The sequence below is a fragment of the Mesocricetus auratus genome, unplaced genomic scaffold (genome assembly GCF_017639785.1).
Source record: "Mesocricetus auratus isolate SY011 unplaced genomic scaffold, BCM_Maur_2.0 Super-Scaffold_100007, whole genome shotgun sequence".
Classification (NCBI taxonomy): domain Eukaryota; kingdom Metazoa; phylum Chordata; class Mammalia; order Rodentia; family Cricetidae; genus Mesocricetus; species Mesocricetus auratus.
The window spans coordinates 38,983,099-39,003,280 of NW_024429191.1; the positions used below are offsets into that span (position 1 = coordinate 38,983,099).

General features: G+C 47.8%; 1 protein-coding gene across 7 annotated transcripts in view; it reads left to right on the forward strand.

Moving 5' to 3' along the window:
- Positions 1-20,182, forward strand: part of LOC101829590 (myosin phosphatase Rho interacting protein) — a 121,093-nt gene that overhangs the window by 86,803 nt on the left and 14,108 nt on the right. For 5 of the 7 annotated variants that reach the window (XM_040748750.1, XM_040748749.1, XM_040748748.1 and 2 more), the window contains 7 exons: positions 2,317-2,426; positions 5,880-6,453; positions 8,056-8,172; positions 10,644-14,444; positions 17,257-17,404; positions 18,313-18,430; positions 19,433-19,592. In XM_040748750.1, coding sequence (XP_040604684.1) covers positions 2,317-2,426; positions 5,880-6,453; positions 8,056-8,172; positions 10,644-14,444; positions 17,257-17,404; positions 18,313-18,430; positions 19,433-19,592 — 5,028 coding nt within the window. The remainder of the gene's footprint in view (positions 1-2,316; positions 2,427-5,879; positions 6,454-8,055; positions 8,173-10,643; positions 14,445-17,256; positions 17,405-18,312; positions 18,431-19,432; positions 19,593-20,182) is intronic. The other 2 variants (XM_040748754.1, XM_040748753.1) reach the window with 1 other exon arrangement.

Sequence of the window (20,182 nt, forward strand, 5' to 3'; positions counted from 1 at the left end):
ACTTGACCAGCTGGGTTATATCTTAACATGTGTGGTGAGCATTCAGTCTTTACTGTTAGCATGATAACCTCTGTCCTGTGGCTGCTGACCTGTACTCCTGATATATGGTGTGGACAAAAAGATAGGTTTCTGCATCTTTCTCCCCAAGGCTTTTGAAAGGCTTTGCTACAGAAATTACTGCTTCTTTTCTTTTTAATGTTGGAGTGTAAGAAGGATGAAGAGTATGGTGAATAAAAGATTAAGGGCTGCCTGGAATCAGGCTAAGGCTTTTCTGGGACATTTGCCTTGAAGCTTCAGTGAGGCTTCATACTTGTTATAGTCAATTGGGTTACTCTCCTTTTATTTGGTACCCATCTCTAAGCTCAGATTCATGGTTAGTGTTTGTTCTTTCTGATGCAGGAGTCTGTCCCTTATATTTATTATCTTGTCACTATCACTACCAAGTGGGGGTCCTAGGCAGGCTGCAGTCATCCAGAATGCTAGACTTGTCTCAGGAGCAAGACAAAGCCAGCCCCTCCTTTCAGGCAAACCTTTGTAGCCCCTCACCAGAACTTTTGAAGTGATGGCAGGTAGAATAGGCTTAAGGATAGAATTCTGGTGGGCTCACTGGGGAAAAGATCTTTATGGTTTGGGGACCTAGAACTCAGATTATTGCTGTGTTCAGTTGTTCAGACACAATAGCTGCCTCAAACCCACCAAACTTGGGACCAGTCCACACCCCCGAAGGCCAGTGGATTTGATCTTAGGAGGAGCTTAGCACAATTCCTAGGCAACTGACCATGACTGTACTGCATGTACTGGGTGTCTGAAGGAGGAGCCATAGCTGTTCCCGTGGCCTAGCTCTTTGCCCAACTGCAGTGTCCTGTTCCTGTTCCCCTTGAAGGAGATAGAACATTTCTGGAGTATGAATGCTGAGATGAACCTTTTTTCCAGTGAGAGTCCTGATTCTTTCCCTATCTTCATCTTGATTAGCAGATGTCTCAAGGCAGTGCTTGCACAGTCTGAGAACTCTGCTGTCTCAGCACATTAGCTGAGGCCAGTGGTGGGCCTGTCTCCCTGAGGGTTCAGACAAGAGTGCTAATGGAGAAGTGGTGATGGGTAGAACCTGAGACCAGCAAATGTATGCTGGAGTAAATACTGTCTCAAGGCATGGAAAACACTGACTGTTGTGGATACCAGGAATGTGCCTTAGTTAGTAAGATATATATGGCAGAACTTGCATGAGAGAAGGGGGCAATTAGAAGGGAGACCAAGAGGTAGTAGTGTGTGGTGGTCAAGGAAGGAAGGAGGGGCTGAAGACGCCAGGGAAGAACTTTGAGTTAGGACCTGAGAGCTCCTGCAACCCTTGGTATGTTGGAGGGTTCCATGTACACTGGTCAGAGACTTCACAGTGGAGATGGATCCTCTGCACTCCTAGCCAATAGAGGGTTTGAGGCAATGATGGGTCTTTTGAGAGCATGGGCTAGGCAAGTAGCCCTGACACTTAAGAAAGCTCACCAGCAAAGCTGAGGCCAGACTTTGGAAGCACCTGTACCAGTGGTTGAATGGGTTAGCAAAGAATGTGAATGGAGCCCATGCTGCTGTGTACTCCACAGTTGTATTCCATGAAGGGGAGTGAGCTAGTTTTATGACAGCCCACCATGGAGGGAGAGGTTGGGTAACTGCTCAATGACCCACATGTTGTCTATAGTATTACAACCCCTATCATACCAGTACCTGCCCCCAAGCTGTCTTGGTTTTGTTTCCTACTAGCTGATTTGCTGGTGTGCTCCTGACAGTTTTAGATTCTTTTTTCCCATCTGCTTGCAGTGCCCCCACTGTGAACAGATTCCTCCTGACCCCGCTCCAGCCAGTGATGCCCTGTCTCTCCATCACCTTTCCTCTGCCACTGTCTTAATTCTCATCACCTAGATGGTGACAAGAATGATGTGGTGCATCTTGCTGCCCTTGCAGAGCAAGTAGAGTCCCCAGGCAGTCCCTTTGTCATACTGTGCACCTATGTTGAGGCTGCAGGATGCTAGGCCTGGCCACCACTCTCCCTGCTCCCAGCCAGTTCTTGTCCCTTGATCTAGCAGAGCTTCTTGAGAGGGACACATATGATTATCTGTCTGTGTACAGGCTGCTGTTACTACATAATAAGAACTAGTGATTGTGTACTGCCTTGTTTAGGTGATACCCAGTTCACCACTCCCTCAGAGTTTGGCCCTATTAGTCTGCCTGTTTTAAGCAGGTCATATGCAATACTCCTAGGAAAGTCACCTAGCCTAGTTCTTTTCCCTGCGGGCTGATGACTCATGGTTAGTATTTTTTGTGTAGACCAAGGAGGGTGAGTTCACCCTGTCAGCCATGACATCTGGCATACGACGGAACTGGATCCAGACTATTATGAAACATGTGCTCCCAGCATCTGCCCCAGATGTGACCAGGTAAGATGGAGACCTTACTAATCACCATTCCCTGAGGCCTGAGCCCAGAAACACTACAACATGAATTCCTTTCCTCCTTCTGGCCCACTGTCAGCTGGCTGTATTCATCTCCTGTTCCTGTGATTCTTTGTTTTCCGCCTCTGCTGGCCTGGTCAGCCACACTGGTCACCCTCATGCCTATCCTCAGCATGAACATCTTTGTCAACAGAGTGCAGCTCTCAGGATGGGCTCGGGCTCCACTATGGGCCTTCTCTGGTAGCTGTGGCCTGGCTGGGTGGGAGCAGCCTGAGCTGCAATTGTAGTTTTGCACTGCAGTTTTGTATTTCCTCAAGAATCTTCTTATCTCACACCTATATCTGTCTGGGTTTTGTATAATCAGGAGAAGCTTCTGTCTGAGACTGTGGGTCCTAAAGCCCGCATTTGAAAACTGTGTTCTCTCCTGTGTTTGCATGCTGTAGTATATATTCCTCAGAACATGCTACATGCCTCCGCTTCTTGCTCTGAAGATTCCAGATCTACTAGTGTTCATCTTCAGGACAGCAAAGATGCTATGTGTGCCAAGGTTTACTCTGCCACGTCCAGGTTCATCTTGTGTGTCTTGTTGCCTCTATTGGTTCATGTTGCCACCATGTAGTTTTGGTACCAGAGGAGTGGTTATATGATGGCCAAGGCTTACTGGCCTGTAGCAACATATTAACTACACCTATTCTTGTCTCTAACTTTTGCGTCATTCTGGCTGGTTCTATTTCTTTTTGAATGAGAAAGAAAGGAAAGGAAACTCTTGTCTTCAGCCCCCTTTATGGCATCGGTTATATGTTCATTTCTTCATCCATAACAGTATGTACTGATTTATGCATTACAGAACTAGTATGATATAAATCTGCCATCTCTCAACTGTGCTAGGGGACTAGAGAGATAGCTCGGTAGCTAAGAGCACTAACTGCTCTTTCAAAGGACCCAGGTTCAATTCCCACATTATGCTCAGTTCCAGGATATCCAACACCCTTTTCTGGCCTCCATAGTCACTACATGCGCACAGTGCACAGACACACATGCAGGCAAAATATCCGTACATATAAAATAAAATTGAATTAAAAAATTTTTTCCAGGCAATGGAGGCGCATTCCTTTAATCCCAGCACTTAGGAAACAGAGGCAGGTAGATCTCTGTGAGTTCTCTGTTCTACAAAGGACAGAAAACCTGTCTCAAAAAAAGATCTTTTTAAGAAGAACTGTTGGCAAATGAGCAGTGGCCCCATGCCCTCCATCTCAAAATGGCTCCTCTAATCAAGAGGTAGTACAAGGCCGCAAGCAACATGAAAAAGGCACTTGAACTGCCCCGCCCAGGCCATGTGCCAATGGAGGGTCATGGAGTGAACCATGCCAGGAGGAAATCAATGTTGTGTTCAGGGCAGATGCCAAGAATGCTCATAGGTACATGTTTATGCTGTGCTCCATGGAAGGACTGAGGCCCAGGGTATAAACATAGAGACCTGGTGCTTCTCTCTCTTTCATACCATTGTCTTCCTGGTTAGCCATCTACATTATAGTTTACTGTGTCTTCAGGCATGCATACCCATTTGCTTTTAGCCTATGTTCTGTTTGGCTTATGTTGAGGAAACATGATTTATAACTACAAGACCACCAGATGGCATTAGAAGCAAAGATAGCAGTATCAGAGAGCAAGTTTTGCCCTGCTTCTCTTCTAATTTTTGTCCCATGTTGTCTGTAGTGAGGATATCTCATGGTATTACAAGAGAAGGGATGGGTTGGGAGAAGGGATCCCTGTTGCTTGTTCCCCAAGTGTCAATTTCAACTCCCCATATAGATAGACCTGAGATTTCACCAATTTTCTCATGATTCTAAAAGCTCAACTCTGGGTGGTTTCGGTTTTTTCCTGAGTGAAGATCTTGTTATATAGCACAGGTTGATCTCCCACGCCGCCATCCTCCCTTAGCCTCCCAAGTGCTGGGTTACAGGCATGTGCCATGCTGCAACTCACTTTTAGTAGATGATTGTTAGCCACTATGTAGGTGCTGGAAACCAAGCCAGGTCCTCTACGAGAGCAGCATGTACTCTTAACCACTGTACCATAGATTCAGCCCCTTCCAGCTCATTTTTATATGCATGTTTGTTTGATCTTAAACTGGATCCTTGCTGATCCTACTGCTCTAAAGCATTTGATTTTTGTTTAAATACTTACATCTGTGTGTGTGAGGGAGGGCTAGAGGGGGAGGTGGGAGAGGGTTTTGTCACAGCACATGTGTAGAGGTCAGAGAACAACTTTGCTTGTTTTTAACATTTATTTTTTGTGTGCACGTTTGCTGTTGCACACATATGGAGGTCAGAAAATAACTCATAGGAGTTGGTTCTCTCTTTCCACCGTGTGGGTTCCAGGAAGGACCTGGGCTGGGCTTTGTAGCAAGTACTCCTACCCACTGAGCAATCTCAGTGCTCCAAGCACTTTGATTCTTACTGTTTGCTTCCAGGAAAAGTGATCCAAAAGTAATGAGAATCAGTCTCTTTTATTTGATGTTCCTTTGACAATCTCCTTGTTGGTCCTAGTATAATGCAAGTGCTCCCTGGCTTTTCCCCTTGGGCCCTCCTATCACCAGCTCACTTCAGTTCTGTTAAGATTTGTACAAGACCAGGGCCGTCTAGCAATCTCTGGGACTTGTACTGTCAAGTATGCCCTCTTAACCTCTTGCCATGTTGTCAGTGGTGGTCTCCTGACCCCCTTTCCTGCTGGAGTAGATAGAGGCTTTCCTAGATATCTTCCTTGGGGAAGATTGGGAAAAAAGGCAGATAACCTTCAAACTAACCAACTTCTTCCCTATTATTACTGGGTAGGTTGAGGCATGAGCAGGCTTGACTGTGCCCCTAGTCACCTCCTTCCTCAAAATGGTGGGTACTATGCTACCTCCTCTGTGGTGGGGTAGACTTATGGCTACCTGAATCACTTGTCCCCTTGACCCACAGATAGTCTCTGCCTTACACTGACTGATCTGTCATGCCTAGAGCTGGAGTGATATTTCTAAATAGAGCTAATGGTGTCTCCTGTTTATAGAAATCCATGAGCCCTTCTGAAGAGAGCTAGTTCTGTTACTGCATAATGTAGGGTTGCTTCATAACCAACCTCACCAAGTGTCTGGACCCTTCTCACCTGTGGGACTTAAACAAGTCCATTGGCTTTATCTCCCTCATCCATGATATGACTACCATGACACTCCTTTTTAAAGGGTGAGAACTGAAGTCTCAGGAACAGCTGAAGCTCTTTCCTCTGCCTTCTCATCAGCTAGGTTTGAGGTCTCCAAGGGAGAACCAAGCACAGGTGGGACATTCTGTCCCTACACTAGAAGCCACTTTGAGGATCAGAACAGGTGTGGGCTGGCCCTGGGACCTGCTGAAATGTCTAGGCTCCCTGACAGGTTCGTGTCTCCTCACTGCCCCATAGCTCATTGCCTGAGGAAAAGAATAAAAGCACATCCTCTTTTGAGACCTGCCCAAGGCCGAATGAGAAGCAAGAAGCTGAGCCAGGAGAGCCAGACCCTGAGCAGAAGAAGAGCCGTGCTCGAGAACGGAGGCGGGAGGGCCGCTCCAAGACGTTTGACTGGGCTGAATTCCGACCCATCCAACAGGCCCTGGCTCAAGAAAGGGCCAGCACTGTGGGGTCCTCTGATGCTGGTGAACCTGGGCGTCCTGAAGCCGAGCCAGGTGAGCTGGAGCGCGAGCGAGCTCGACGGCGAGAAGAGCGCCGCAAGCGCTTTGGGATGCTGGACACTGTTGATGGACCAGGTGTGGAGGATACAGCCCTACGTATGGACATAGACCGGAGCCCAGGGCTCCTGGGACCCCCTGACCTCAAGACACAGAATGTCCATGTGGAAATTGAGCAGCGGTGGCACCAAGTGGAAACTACCCCTCTCAGGGAAGAGAAACAGGTGCCTATTGCCCCTCTGCACCTATCCTTGGAAGACAGAAGTGAGCGGCTCTCCACACATGAGCTCACCTCTCTTCTAGAGAAAGAGGTAATGTGGGGCAGCTCCCTTCTTACATGCACAACATTACTCAATACAGTACTATAGGAGAGTAGGGATGTGACCCAGGGCTGTGGTGAGATGGAGTAAGGCAGTTACTAGATGGATGCATTCTAGCATTTTGGTAGAGAGTCATATAAGCTAGCCCCTGTGTTCATAGCATATGATTCTCAGAGAATGTGTCCAGATTACATCTGCATGTACATTTATGAGTTGCATTACCAAAGAGGTACAGGATGAGTATTCTTAATCCAAAAGTCACAATTTAGTGATAGCAAGACACAAGCAGAAAGTTCCCTACCGTGGAAGTTTGTCTCTGTATAAAATTAGTAAATACTATACTATATAGAAGACTAGGGATATGACCCCAATGTTACAGCATTTGTATAATCCACAAAGCCCTGGGTTCAATCCTAGCATGCCAAAACAAATCAAAATGTCCAAATCACATGTATAACTGAGGTCATGTTTATAAAGTAACATGCTTGAAGTTCATATTTAGATTGGGTCCCATCCTCCACATTGCTCATTGTGTATATACAGTTATTCCAGAATCATTTCAAAGGCAAAACAACAACCCTAAAATCCAGAATACTCACATGAGGTATTTGAGATATGTACTCAGCCTACCTAGGGTTGTGTGTGATTTTTGCCCCCTTAGGGGCATTTTCCTCAGCATGCATCAGGCATACTCTTACATTCTTTCCATAATAGCCAGTTGATGATCTACCTACCACTTCAGCATGCCTCTCTTTGCCTCTTTTATTTTTGGGTTTTTTTTTTTTTCTGTCTTATTAAATGTATGAACCTGACAAATCACTAGCACCAACACTTTGACTTTTCCATTTTCTATATCCATTAATAAAATACAAGTAAAATGAAATAATGTAATTCAAACTTACATCATTCTAGGCTACCAAAATAAGCCTTCTGGCCTGCAGGCCACACGCTGAGTTCTTAACTGAGTCTGGGGCTCAGGAGCTAACATCCCCTGCCCCTCATGGTCCAGCAGACCAGGGAAGCCCCCACCCCCATACAGCAGAGCATCGTTGAGGCTCTCAGAAGTTTGGGGCAAGGTGGATGGTGACTTTGAGACTATTGAAAATAAGAATATAGAAAATTTACAGGTTTCTGTGTCTTATTTAAGAGTATCCCAGAACTTTGTGTGGGATTTATTCTGTAAACCTGATCAGATGAAGTAGTCAGTAGAAATACAGCAGGACCTGAAGTGAGATTTACATGACTATGCCAGAGAACCCCACACACTCTTCCTTTTGATCAAGATGTAAAGCCTTCTTTTGTCAGTGGAACACAGCCACCTCCCCAGATAGGAACTTTCCACCTGTATTTCAGCCTGTATAGCACAACTGTGAGCCAATATTGAAGCTTATTGGGGCAGGAGCAGAAAATGTGTCCCTTAGCCACCAGAGGGAGCAGTTGTGTTGATATTGTGTACAGCCTGAGCTGGACCCTTCAGTTCTATATGCTGTGTATCCAGGGAGATGTCTGAGGCCAATGAACAAGCCCCATTGTTTTGGCCACTTGTGTCATCATGTTTGTGAAGTGTGTGTATTTGTTTATTTTCACCAACAGCTGGAGCAGAGCCAGAAAGAGGCCTCGGATCTTCTAGAGCAGAACCGACTTTTGCAGGACCAGTTAAGGGTGGCCCTGGGCCGAGAGCAGAGTGCCCGGGAGGGCTATGTGCTGCAGGTAGGGTGGGCAGCTGCCCAGTCAGCAATGCACCCAGGGGCTTCGGTGTGAAAGGTCTGCTCAGGCCCACAGGCTAGGAATGTGCAAACATGGCAGAGCTCTGGTCAACAAGGACCAAGGGTTCTTAATGCTGTGATATTCTGTACATTTTCCTTGCTACTAGGACATTCATTTTGGGGAGCGTGCCCCAAATCTCTACAGCTAAGGATTATCTTTTGGTCAAGAAATCATTTTGGTGATCTCTCCTTTGGGCTTTCCAGACATTGTGCTTTTGTGAAAACCACTTATCTGTATGTTGTTTCTCATTGTGTTCACCATAGTGAGATAGGGCCCGTTATATATATTCTGAAAAAACTGGGCAAGACAGCAAGCCAAGTGCCTTCTTAGAACCAACACAAATTAGTGGCAGAGCTAGACCTGCACCACCACCCACCTAACCATTCCTTTTTAACAGCCTAAGTTTCAAGAGGACATATGACCACCTAGCCAACCTAATCCAACCAGGAATGAGGTCAAAGTGGTGGCAGCTAGGTGCTGAGCTGACAGCCCAAGGCCAGTGTCCTTCTCTTGAAGGCATCTTCCAGAATCCTGCTGCACTCAGATCCCTAGAGTACCCTTGATGTGGATATTTTAAAAAAAGGTCTCAAGGTAGCCTGGTATGAAGACAGGTGGCATGTGTTGTCCTATAGCTGGCTGCCTCGGTTTAGTGCTAGCTCTGAGACATGAAGGGGACATACTCTCGCCCTGGGCACTGTCACGTTGATGGGAGAATCAACAAATAAGTGCTAGGGATAGTGGAATGGAATGGTAGAATTGAATTTAAGCTCCCAGAAAAGACCAAGGATAAGACATTGGCTTTAGATTGGTCTTGGGGTTCTATGTTCTAGTCTGATTCTGCCACTGATCCCAGAAGCATACTTCACCCCCTACAGCAGCAGCCTCCTGCCCGTGTCATTTAGAACTAATGTTCTCCAAGGGCCTTTAGCTCTCAAAGTCCTAGTCTCTGCCAAGTTGGCTATTGACATACCCAGACAGACCCTTGTGCACTGACCTTCTCAGTCTTCGTCACCAAGGTGCATGTGGACCTGGAGTCCTCACTCTCCTCAACCAGGTCCTGTCCCTCGTACTGCTGTATGTGTCCTGCGCTCACCCCGTCCCCTACCCACATTACTGTACCCTCTTCACTTCCCACAGACTCACTGATACCCTGCTTCTGACCTTATTGCCTGGAACTGGTGGTCATGGCAGGCATCTCCTGTCTACACAGCCTACTGAGAAATCCTTTAGGTTATTCATTCAGGCCTTTTCCTAAGCCTTTGTTGGGTCCATCACACAAGACTTGATTTCAGACATGGTGGTAAAGACACTGCCTCGGAGCTTTGCACATTGCTAACCTGTGTGTCTAACATGGACTATCATGTGCATCTACACTGAAGGCCCTGTTGGTCAGCAGCTGGGCCAGTTTCCCACTGAATCTAATAATGACTACCCCTAAGCTTTGGAAATAAAGTTAAAGGAAAAGGGGCAAAAGGCCTTTTGGGACAGTAAGGATTAAGAGATGCAAGCTCGGGTAGGGTACTGTGCTAACTGCTGGGAGGGGCTGCATGCTTTGGATGGTGAACATGGTGTGGAACTGGAACTTTGCCTGAGTGTCACATCTGTGGTTTCCCCACCAGTAGAATGAGGGAGCCTGGGCAGACCAGATTCTAGGTGGGGCTCTCAACTTACCCATGTTGTTTCCCCTGCTTTATATTAGTTCTGTCTCCTCTGTGTGTCTCTCAGTTTGGGGAGTTTTGTGTTTTATTTTGGGTTTTGCATGTTTCACTCTTATTTTGAGTTTTACAAAGGTTTGTTTTGTTACCACATTTTGCTTCATGATCTGCATTCCCCTTGTTCTGTCTTCTTGCAGGTAGAGATTAGTTTTCTCCTTACGGTGGAGGCCTGACTACGCTTTCTAAAGGAAGTGTTCCAATGTTACCTTGCTGGCATCTCTCAAGTAGTTACCTGCCTTCCTTCTCTTCCTATCATGGAAGGAAGTGACGTCACTTTCTTGTGCCTTATGCCCTGTGCTGCTTTAAACATGTGGTCTAGAACCGCATACTTTGTTTTGCAAAACAAATGCGGTGTCCTTTTGTCCTTCGGTCTCTGTTATACTTCTCAGTGTGTTCCATTATTCAGCTTTATTTGGTTTATTTCTTCTAGATGCTGTTCAATTAGAGCTGTTTTTTGATGTTTTTTCCCCATGTGTTCTGTTTATGTGGAAGCAGCTATATTTACCAAAAAACAAAACAAACCAAAACCCACATTAATTTGATTTTTTTTTCTTTAAACGAAGAAAAAAAAAAGTTGTGCAAAGGATTAAAGCCAAACCCACCAAGGAGCTTTTCTATGATTGATCCTGGCCAGAGGTGTGACACTCAGAACAGGGTGGCCTGAGTGTTACTAACCAGTATTTAATCGGTTTTTTTAAGACTGAAGTGGCCACCTCCCCATCGGGTGCCTGGCAGAGGCTCCATAGAGTCAACCAAGACCTCCAAAGTGAGCTGGAAGCTCAGTGCCGACGGCAAGAGCTCGTCACACAGCAGATTCAGACCCTGAAACATAGTTATGGGGAGGCCAAGGATGCAATCCGGCATCATGAGGCTGAGATTCAAACCCTGCAAGCAAGACTTGGTAATGCAGCTGCAGAGCTGGCCCTTAAGGAGCAGGCTCTAGCCGAGCTCAAGGGCGAGCTGAAGCTGGAGCAGGGTAAAGTACGTGAGCAACTGGAGGAATGGCGGCACAGCAAGGCCATGCTGAGTGGTCAGCTGAGGGCCAGTGAGCAGAAACTCAAAAGTACAGAAGCCTTGCTGCTAGAGAAGACACAGGAACTGAGGGGCCTAGAAACACAGCAGGCATTGCAACGGGACCGACAGAAGGAGGTGCAGAGGCTGCAGGAATGCATTGCTGAGCTCAGCCAGCAGCTAGGTACCAGTGAACAGGCCCAGAATCTGATGGAGAAGAAGTTGAAGAGGAACTATACACTATTGCTGGAGAGCTGTGAACAAGAGAAACAGGCACTGTTGCAGAACCTGAAAGAGGTAGAGGACAAGGCCAGTGCCTATGAGGAGCAGCTACAAGGCCATGTGCAGCAGGTAGAGGCTCTCCAGAAAGAGAAACTGAGTGAGAAATGCAAGGGCAGTGAACAGGTGCAGCTGCTAGAGGAAGAGCTAGAGGCCCGGGAGGCCAGCATCCGCCAGTTAGCCCAGCACGTACAGAGCCTCCATGATGAACGGGATCTCATCAAGCAACAATTCCAAGAGCTCATGGAACGTGTGGCCACATCTGATGGGGATGTGGCTGAACTCCAAGAGAAGCTGAGGGGAAAAGAAGCTGACTACCAGAACCTAGAGCACTCACACCACAGGGTCTCTATCCAGCTACAGAGTGTGCGCACTCTACTGAGAGAAAAGGAAGAGGAGCTCAAGCACATTAAGGAAGCACATGAAAGAGTCCTAGAAAAGAAAGACCAAGACCTCAATGAGGCTTTGCTTAAAATGATTGCCTTGGGCAGCAGCTTAGAGGAAACAGAAATTAAGCTGCAGGAAAAGGAAGAGTGTCTAAGGAGATTTGTAAGTGATTCTCCAAAGGATGCCAAAGAGCCTCAGAGTACGACAGAGCAAACAGAGGACGGTGGCATTTTGCCACTAGGCTCAGTCACCAGAGTATTTCCAGGCTTTCTCCACTCACAGCCAGAGGATGAAGACCCAGGTGCTGGCCAGGGGGAAGAGTGTAGCAGTGGTAGCCCAAGCAGAGAGGAGAACATGGTAGCCCCAAAGTCTGCAGATGTGCCTGACAGGGAGGGGCATTTGCAATGCTCCTCTAAGTCTGACCAGGGAGCACCTTTGAAAAGGCCAAGAATCCGGTTCTCTACAATCCAGTGCCAAAGATACATACACCCTGAGGGGTGTGCAAAGGCCTGGACTAGCAGCACATCATCAGACACCAGCCAGGACCAGTCACCCTCAGAGGACAGTGTGTCCTCAGAAGCTACCCCTAGCACACTCCCTGCAGCTGCAGATGCTGAAACATACATCTCTATAATCCACTCCCTGGAGACAAAGCTCTATGTCACAGAGGAGAAGCTCAAAGATGTGACCGTGAGGCTGGAGAGCCAGCAGGGCCAGAGTCAGGAGGCATTGCTCGCATTGCACCAGCAGTGGGCTGGCACTGAGGCGCAGCTGCGGGAGCAACTTCATGCCAGCCTGCTACAGGCAAGTGCGCTGGCTTCTCAGCTAGAGCAGGAGAGACAGGAAAAGACCACAAACATCGAGCACCACTCTGAAGAGCTGGAAGACTTCCAAGTCAAAAATAGTCAGGCCTTGACATGCTTAGAAAACTGCTGGATAAAACTAAGGTCTCTGCCATTTGCTGACCAGGAGGAGGGACAGGATGCATGTGCAGCTTCCCTGGCTAACATAGAGAGTATGCTTGTGAGTGCTATAAAAGCCCTTCAGCCATGGGCATCCCCCATAGACAGCAGGGCACAGACTCAGCAAGAGAAGGGACACCCCATGGAAAGTGGCCCGGCAACCACTGTGCAGCAGCCCTGCCAGCCCATATTGAATGAGCAGGAACATAGGAAGCTGCTTTCTGCTCAGATAGTCCTGGAGGCCTCACTTATCAACCAAATAGCTGACTCTCTAAAGAATACCACTTCAGATGTGTATGGTGTTCTCTGTGAGCTTACTCAGTCAGGGGAGTGGCCACTGAAGGAAGAAAGTGCTGCCCTCTCTGTTGGGGCTCCAGTGGAGATCTGGGCCAAGAAGGTACTGGTGAATGGTGAGTTCTGGAGCCAGGTCGAGTCCCTAAGTAAGCACCTAGGGACACTGGGAGAAGAAACAGCCTGCACGTCAGGAGACAGGCAGCAGCATATTCCCAAAAGTCTGGCTGATGCCACATGGATTCGTGCAGAGCTCAGCTATGCCACACAGTCATTAAGAGAATTGTTTCACCATAGGCTACAGAGCATACAGGAGACCCTACAGGGGACCCAGGCAGCCCTACAGCAGCACAAATGCATGCTGGGAGAAATCTTGGGAGCCTACCAAACCCCAGACTTTGAAAGAGTAATACAGCAGATCTTAGAAACCCTCAGGCATCCAACTGGCAGGGAGGACCAGGTGCAAACATCCTGGGACCAGAGCCCATTAGGAGAGGTGCTGAAGCCAGGCATGGAGGGCTCCCAAGAGCCCTTGCAGGCTTTCCATCAGAGCCCTGAAGTCCTTGCTGCCATTCAGGATGAGCTGGCCCAGCAGCTGAGAGAAAAAGCTAGCATCCTTGAGGAGATTTCAGCTGCCTTACCAGCTCTGCCTCCTACAGAGCAACTTGGGGGTTGCCAAAGGCTTCTGCAGATGTCCCAGCATCTCTCGTATGATGCTTGTCTAGAGGGCCTTGGTCAGTATTCTTCATTACTGGTTCAAGATGCAATTATTCAGGCTCAAGTGTGCTATGCAGCATGCAGAATTCGACTGGAATATGAAAAGGAGCTGCGATTTTACAAGAAGGCCTGTCAGGAGGCTACAGGAGGCTCTTGCCAGAAGCGTGCACAAGCGGTTGGGGCCCTAAAGGAGGAGTATGAAGAACTTCTCCACAAGCAGAAGAGTGAGTACCAGAAAGTGATCACCCTCATTGAAAAGGAAAACACTGAGCTCAAGGCCAAGGTGAGCCAGATGGACCATCAGCAGAGATGTCTACAAGAAGCAGAAAGCAAACACAGTGAAAGCATGTTTGCCCTGCAGGGCAGGTATGAGGAGGAGATTAGGTGCATGGTGGAGCAGTTGAGCCACACCGAAAATACACTGCAGGCTGAGCGTAGCCGGGTTCTCAGCCAGCTAGATGCTTCAGTCAAAGACAGGCAGGCCATGGAACAGCAACACGTACAGCAAATGAAGATGCTGGAGGACAGGTTCCAGCTGAAGGTCCGGGAGCTGCAGGCTGTCCATCAGGAGGAGCTGAGGGCCTTGCAGGAACACTATGTATGGAGCCTGCGGGGAGCCCTCAGCCTCTGCCAACCTTCACACGCAGACTCCCCACTGGCCTCCAGACCATCTGAGCCCAGAGCTGTGCCAACAACCAAGGATGAGGCCGAATCCATGACAGGACTGCGAGAACGCATCCAGGAGCTGGAGGCCCAAATGGATGTCATGCGAGAAGAGCTGGGCCACAAAGAGCTGGAGGGTGATGTGGCCACCCTGCGGGAGAAGTACCAGCGGGACTTTGAGAGCCTCAAGGTCTTTCGCACCATTTATTTTTCAGAGCCAGTTTTCTTTGGTGATACATGAAAGGGGCATTGCGGGCAACTGAGATCTTAGAGTGGGGATAGGAGATAGTTTAACTCTCAACTGCTGTACAGGCATAATTGAGTAACATTCTCCTGCCCCTCAACTCATGACCTAGGAGGAAGCTAGCAAGGAGAGCAGCTGTGGGAAAGTAAACTGTCATCTTCCTTGGCTGTTCATGCCTCCAGGGCACTGTGCACACCCTTCACCTTTCTCACCCTCTAAACCCCCTCTGGCTTCATAATTGAGGCATTAGTCTAAGGATTGTCTCACATCTATGAAGGGTAGTTACCACCTGACTCTTCTCAAAGAGCATGGTTGGGAGTTTACAACACAGCAATATTTGCAAAGTAGTAAGCGTTCTTACCTGGCCTACCTTCCCAAGAGTTGGCAGTGAGTGGGCATTGTGTCTGAGAAGGGTCTTCCCCCTTTTGTCTCCCGGCCTTCTTGTCATGCTTCTGTGGACCCCCTCCCCTTTATCTTAGACTCGGTTTGTGGCTGCCTGGGCATAATCGTGGAGGGTTCTAACCGTCTCTTAGATTTCAGAGGTGGCCTGGTAGCTGTGTCTTCATCTTCTTCCCCACTGGAAGGTGTGCAGGCCCCAAGGGTATCTGCACCAGGTCTTTTTGCAGGCCAGTGTTCCTGCCATGTATAACAGGTGTAGCACAGCAGGTGTCTGTGACTGTCTCCCAACACCCTTTCCTTCCATACTGAAGGGAAACTCGTATGTTCAGGCTGCTGCTTTTCCTTTGCCTTCCACATAGCTAATGAGGCATCTGAGGCACTGTTGCTCACCATTCTTTTCCTGATTTCATCCAGATGTTTTAAGAACCATTAAGCATCATGAGAACTGTTCAAAATGTGTATTCAATGATCCTATGGGAGCCTGGGGCACCATTGCCTGTTCCTCTCTGCATCAACAGGCACCTCCACAGTCTGAGATAGATGGGTCCAGGCCTGGCAACATCAGCAAAATAGCAGCAGGGTGGCAGAGTGGTTGCCCTGGGTTCAGGTTACCTGGTGAGAAAACACCTTTGAAACAAAAGATACAGGTTGAGAGTAAGCTTCAGGGTTGAGCCCAAGAACTGCAAGCCCTCTGTGGGACTTGTGGCACAGCTGGACACGTTTGCTTGACCAGACTGTCTAAGAGCGAGCCCAGCTGGAACAATTTCTCTCTGTGGATCTCTGCCCAGATAAGGGAGAGGCCCGGACTGTTGCTGCTGCTCACCACCACTGGCCATGAGTCTGTGTCTTAGTCAGTAAGGAACTTGTTTTGACCTGGAGATGATTTAAAATTACAATCTGGAGCTGGGGAAATGGCTCAGTGTTTAAAGTGCTTGCCAGCAAGCATGGAGACTGGAGTTTGGATCCCCAACACTCATGTAAGTGCTGGGTAAGCATGGTATGGTGTGGCCCCCTTGTAATTCTAGCACATGGCAGAATTACAAAGGATCACCAAAGAAAGCTAGCTAGGCTAGCGAGCTAAATCAACAGATTCTGGGTTCAGATAAGAGATTCTTTATAAAGTAGACGTGATCAAGGAAAGACACTCAGTGTCAAGGATCAACCATAGCTTCCATGTACACAGACACACTCAAATTTTTAAAATTGGTTTACAGAGTAACAACTTTCAAACATACTACAGTTAAAGAAGCAACCTCGTTGTTAAAGACACCTCAGTGTTTCTGTTGTAGGAATTTCAGACCCTATCTTCGTCTTGTATTCCAAAATGCTCAAATCAGAGTAGGATGAGCATCCATTATATGGAACTCAAAATCTGAAATGAGCCAAAATCCAGTATATTCCGAGCACTGACACACTATCACAAGTGTAAAGTTCCTCAGTGAACATTCTGTGCAAAGTCTATAAGAGTAAACAGGCTGTATGAAATTATCCCTAGGCTGTGTAGAGATAGTAACTTTGCAGTCCACTCCAGGATGTGAACAGGAATTTAAAGCTTCTGAATAGAGGTTCTTGGAAAGGCACCACAGTGATTGTGAGGCGTAAAAAATGTCAAAGCATGACAATTGGATACTTGGCATCCTTTATTGACCCCATTAGCAAAATGATAAGGTAGGAACACAGAGCTAGAGCCACATTCTTCCCGATTGTTTATCAGAAAGCCTGTTTTTCACAGAAATAGCTATCACAAGTTCAGGCAGCATGACCCACATTCATAGTAGTTGCCAGCTGCAGGTGGAGCACAGGGCATGCTTTACTACTTGGTTGGGGAAACCAGCTAGCCTCTGTGGCTGTGGGGAACAGGGACTCCTTAGGACTCACCTGTAGTATCTGTAAGGTGGTATGGTTCTCAGTGGGTAGCATGCCTCTGTTCCCCTTTTAAAAGAGAGGAAATGAGAAGGCATAGGCTGGCAGGAAAGATGCTGGCATCTTTTGTGGACACCCTTGAGGTTAATAATCAGCTGGAGCTCCCCGGTTCCCAAAAATAGGTCCTGTTACCCCAGCCCACAGAGGATGGACTACCCTTTGCTCTAACTAGCAGGTTTGTCAGAATTTGTCCCTGTTGACAACAATACCCAGTGTGTCTGCTACTCTAGGCAGTACATGTGCCATTTGGTTGTGATGACACGCAGTTCAGAACAAAGGGTGTGTAGCTACACACTGACTTGGTGTTGATGCTAGAAACACCAGCCGTATCCTGAGACCATGTCACTTCCTGGCCCAAGCAGGTCACTGCCCTATTTGTTACACAGGACAGCCACTTGGAGGCAAAGAGAACCAATAAGCCCTCTTCATCCCACAGGCTACATGTGAGCGAGGCTTTGCTGCCATGGAAGAGACACACCAGAAGAAGATTGAAGACTTACAGAGGCAGCACCAGCGAGAACTGGAGAAGCTGCGGGAGGAAAAGGACCGCCTCCTGGCTGAGGAGACAGCTGCCACCATCTCAGGTGGGGCTAAGTCCATGAACACAGGGGCCCCATGTCCCTGAACCTGCGGTTCACAATAGGATTGTCTTCACCTTGTTTTTTCCTGAGATTGAAGTTTCCTCTTTGTAGGTGGTGGTGGGTATGGGTAGGTAGGGTCTCTAACCTAGGCCCATCCTTTAACTCCCTGTGTAAGTGAGGATAACCCTGAGCTCATTCTCCTCCCTCCATCACCCCGGTGCTGGAGTAACAGACGTGTACCACCCCACCCTGGAGATTGAACATGGCCTCATGCATGTCCAGCAAGTGCTGGACCAAATCAGCACCAGCCCTAGCCTTAAGCTTCATTTTGGAGAAAAGTTTTTGAAGATCAAAGTGAGGCAAGGACCAACTTGACAAGCCTTTTGAGAGCCTCCAAACTGAGAGCCAGTGCTCCAGATGTTTGTGATAAGCGCCCATCACTTGGAGCACTCTTCACCAGAGCATGGATATGCTGTAACACAGCCCCAGCAAGTGTGTCTTGTCCATCTTGCATTGCATTCTCTTTACATGATCAATGACAATACGGTGGCTTATTGTAATAATCGGGAAAGAAAGTAAACCAGCTCTCAGACACTCTTGTTTCAAAAACTCATGCATGAGTAGAACATTGACATTTACTTGATCATTGTGGGGTTTTTCTAATGTCACATGTAACACACCTATAGCCCTTCAAGGGGAAATTAGTTTGTGAATTCTCAGCCTCTGTTTACCCCCAGAGAGCTGGACTCTGATAAAGCAGCCTTCTGTGGCGTCCTACTGCTGCTAGAGTTGGTGTCATCAAAGCGCAGACATCAAGGCCCTTGACCTTGTGGAGGGATAATGTAGTAAAAAGAACCACTGCCAGTTGTAGCCCTAGATTTTGGTACTGAGGGGCTGTGACTTTCATGCAGCCATTGAAGCCATGAAGAATGCTCATCGGGAGGAGATGGAACGGGAGTTAGAGAAGAGCCAGCGGTCTCAGATCAGCAGCATCAATTCGGACATTGAAGCCCTGAGGCGGCAGTACCTGTAAGTCACCTAGTCCTGGGTCAGTCCTGTGGAAGAGAGCCACTTTCCCAAGCCTAAGATATCTTTGAACTTTGATGTTGGTCTTGGGGGAGTAAGGAGACCATGATTCTAAGGACAGCCCATACTACCTTGCTGGTGGGGGAAGGGGAGGTTAATTAAGACTGATCTCTAAGATGCAGAGAAACAAATGCATAAATGACATTTTTAAAAAACATAGCTTAAGCTGGACATGGTGAAATACATTTGTAATCCCAGCATTTAGGAGACTAAAGCTGGAAGATGGCCACAAAAATCCAAAGCCATCCTGGGCTATATATGGAGACCCTGTTCTAAAACAAAACACAACACCTCTGTTTGTTAGCGTTGACCACAGACACCATCCTCCAGTTTGTTTGTACCACTGCTACTATAGCAGTGCCTTACTAAGAGCCGGGGGCTGGCTGCTGCTTTGTGTCTGATGTACCACAGCTGTTTGTGACAAAAGGGGCCACAGTTAGCGTTCTAGAAATATTATACATACTGTCTGCATGGAAAGCAACACCAAGTACAGCACTGGGACAGCACTTTGTGAGTTTTCCCTTGGCAGGAGTAACACTGCTAGGACCCTCTGGTTAGTAACAGGAGATCTATCCATTAGAATTTGCTGGGGCCCGTGGAATGTGCCAGGGTCTAAAGCAACAACTCAGGAAGTCTAGTGGTCATGCTTGCTGGACTGGAGGCTCATCTGAAAGCTTCCTCATGTCTCTAGCCTTGGGGATTTGGCACTTCTGGACATGGAACACTGAGAACAGTACTAGAGGTAGTTTCCTGATACTGAGTGTCTGTACTTTGAAGTGACCTATCTCCAGTTCCATCATCAGAGTATGCCAGCTATGATGGCCCAGGAAAACAGTAATTTCTACCAAGTGTCCCTGGCACTCTGTGAGCACACACTGTAGTGTCTGTGTCCAGCTGCCCAGTCCTATAGTGGGTGGGGCAGGGCTAAGCATTCCCTCTCTGCAGGGAGGAGCTGCAGTCGGTGCAGAGGGAGCTGGAGGTCCTTTCGGAACAGTACTCCCAGAAGTGCCTGGAGAATGCACACTTGGCCCAGGCGCTGGAGGCCGAGCGGCAGGCCCTGCGGCAATGCCAGCGTGAGAACCAGGAACTCAATGCCCACAACCAGGTAAGGAACAGCTAAACCTCACCTAGCCAAGGTACCACCACATCTGCCTTTTCAGAGACTTGAGTCAGGTCACTTCTCTAAGTCTCTGATCCTCTAATTGGAGTATCTCAGGTCTATCTCAGGGTTGAGGTCTTCTGTCCTCTAGTGACTGTGGGCTTACCTTCTCATATTTGTTTCTGTAAGTCACACTCTCAGAATTCAGTGTTCATCAGGAAACTGGGGCTCACTTGAATCCCAGACATGCAGATGATTGGGTTGTGATCCCAAGTTCAGTGTAAGCTCCTCTTCCACACCCTGCTTTTGCCTGCCTTGGAGCTCTATCACGCCTGCCCTCTCTAGCCCTCACACCACACCAGACTGTGGGTGGGACTACTTGGGATCACTGAACCACCACAGTCGCTTGAAGAAAAGCACTTATCAGCTAGAAAGGGGGCCTAAGAAGATGGAGGGACAGAGCAAAGTAGCCTTTAGGAGATCAATTGGAACAAGATACATCCACTGCCCACACAGAAGGTTGGGGGTTTTCTTTTGTTTGTTTGTTTGTTTGTTTGTTTGTTTGTTTTTCAAGACAAGGTTTCTTTGTGTACTAG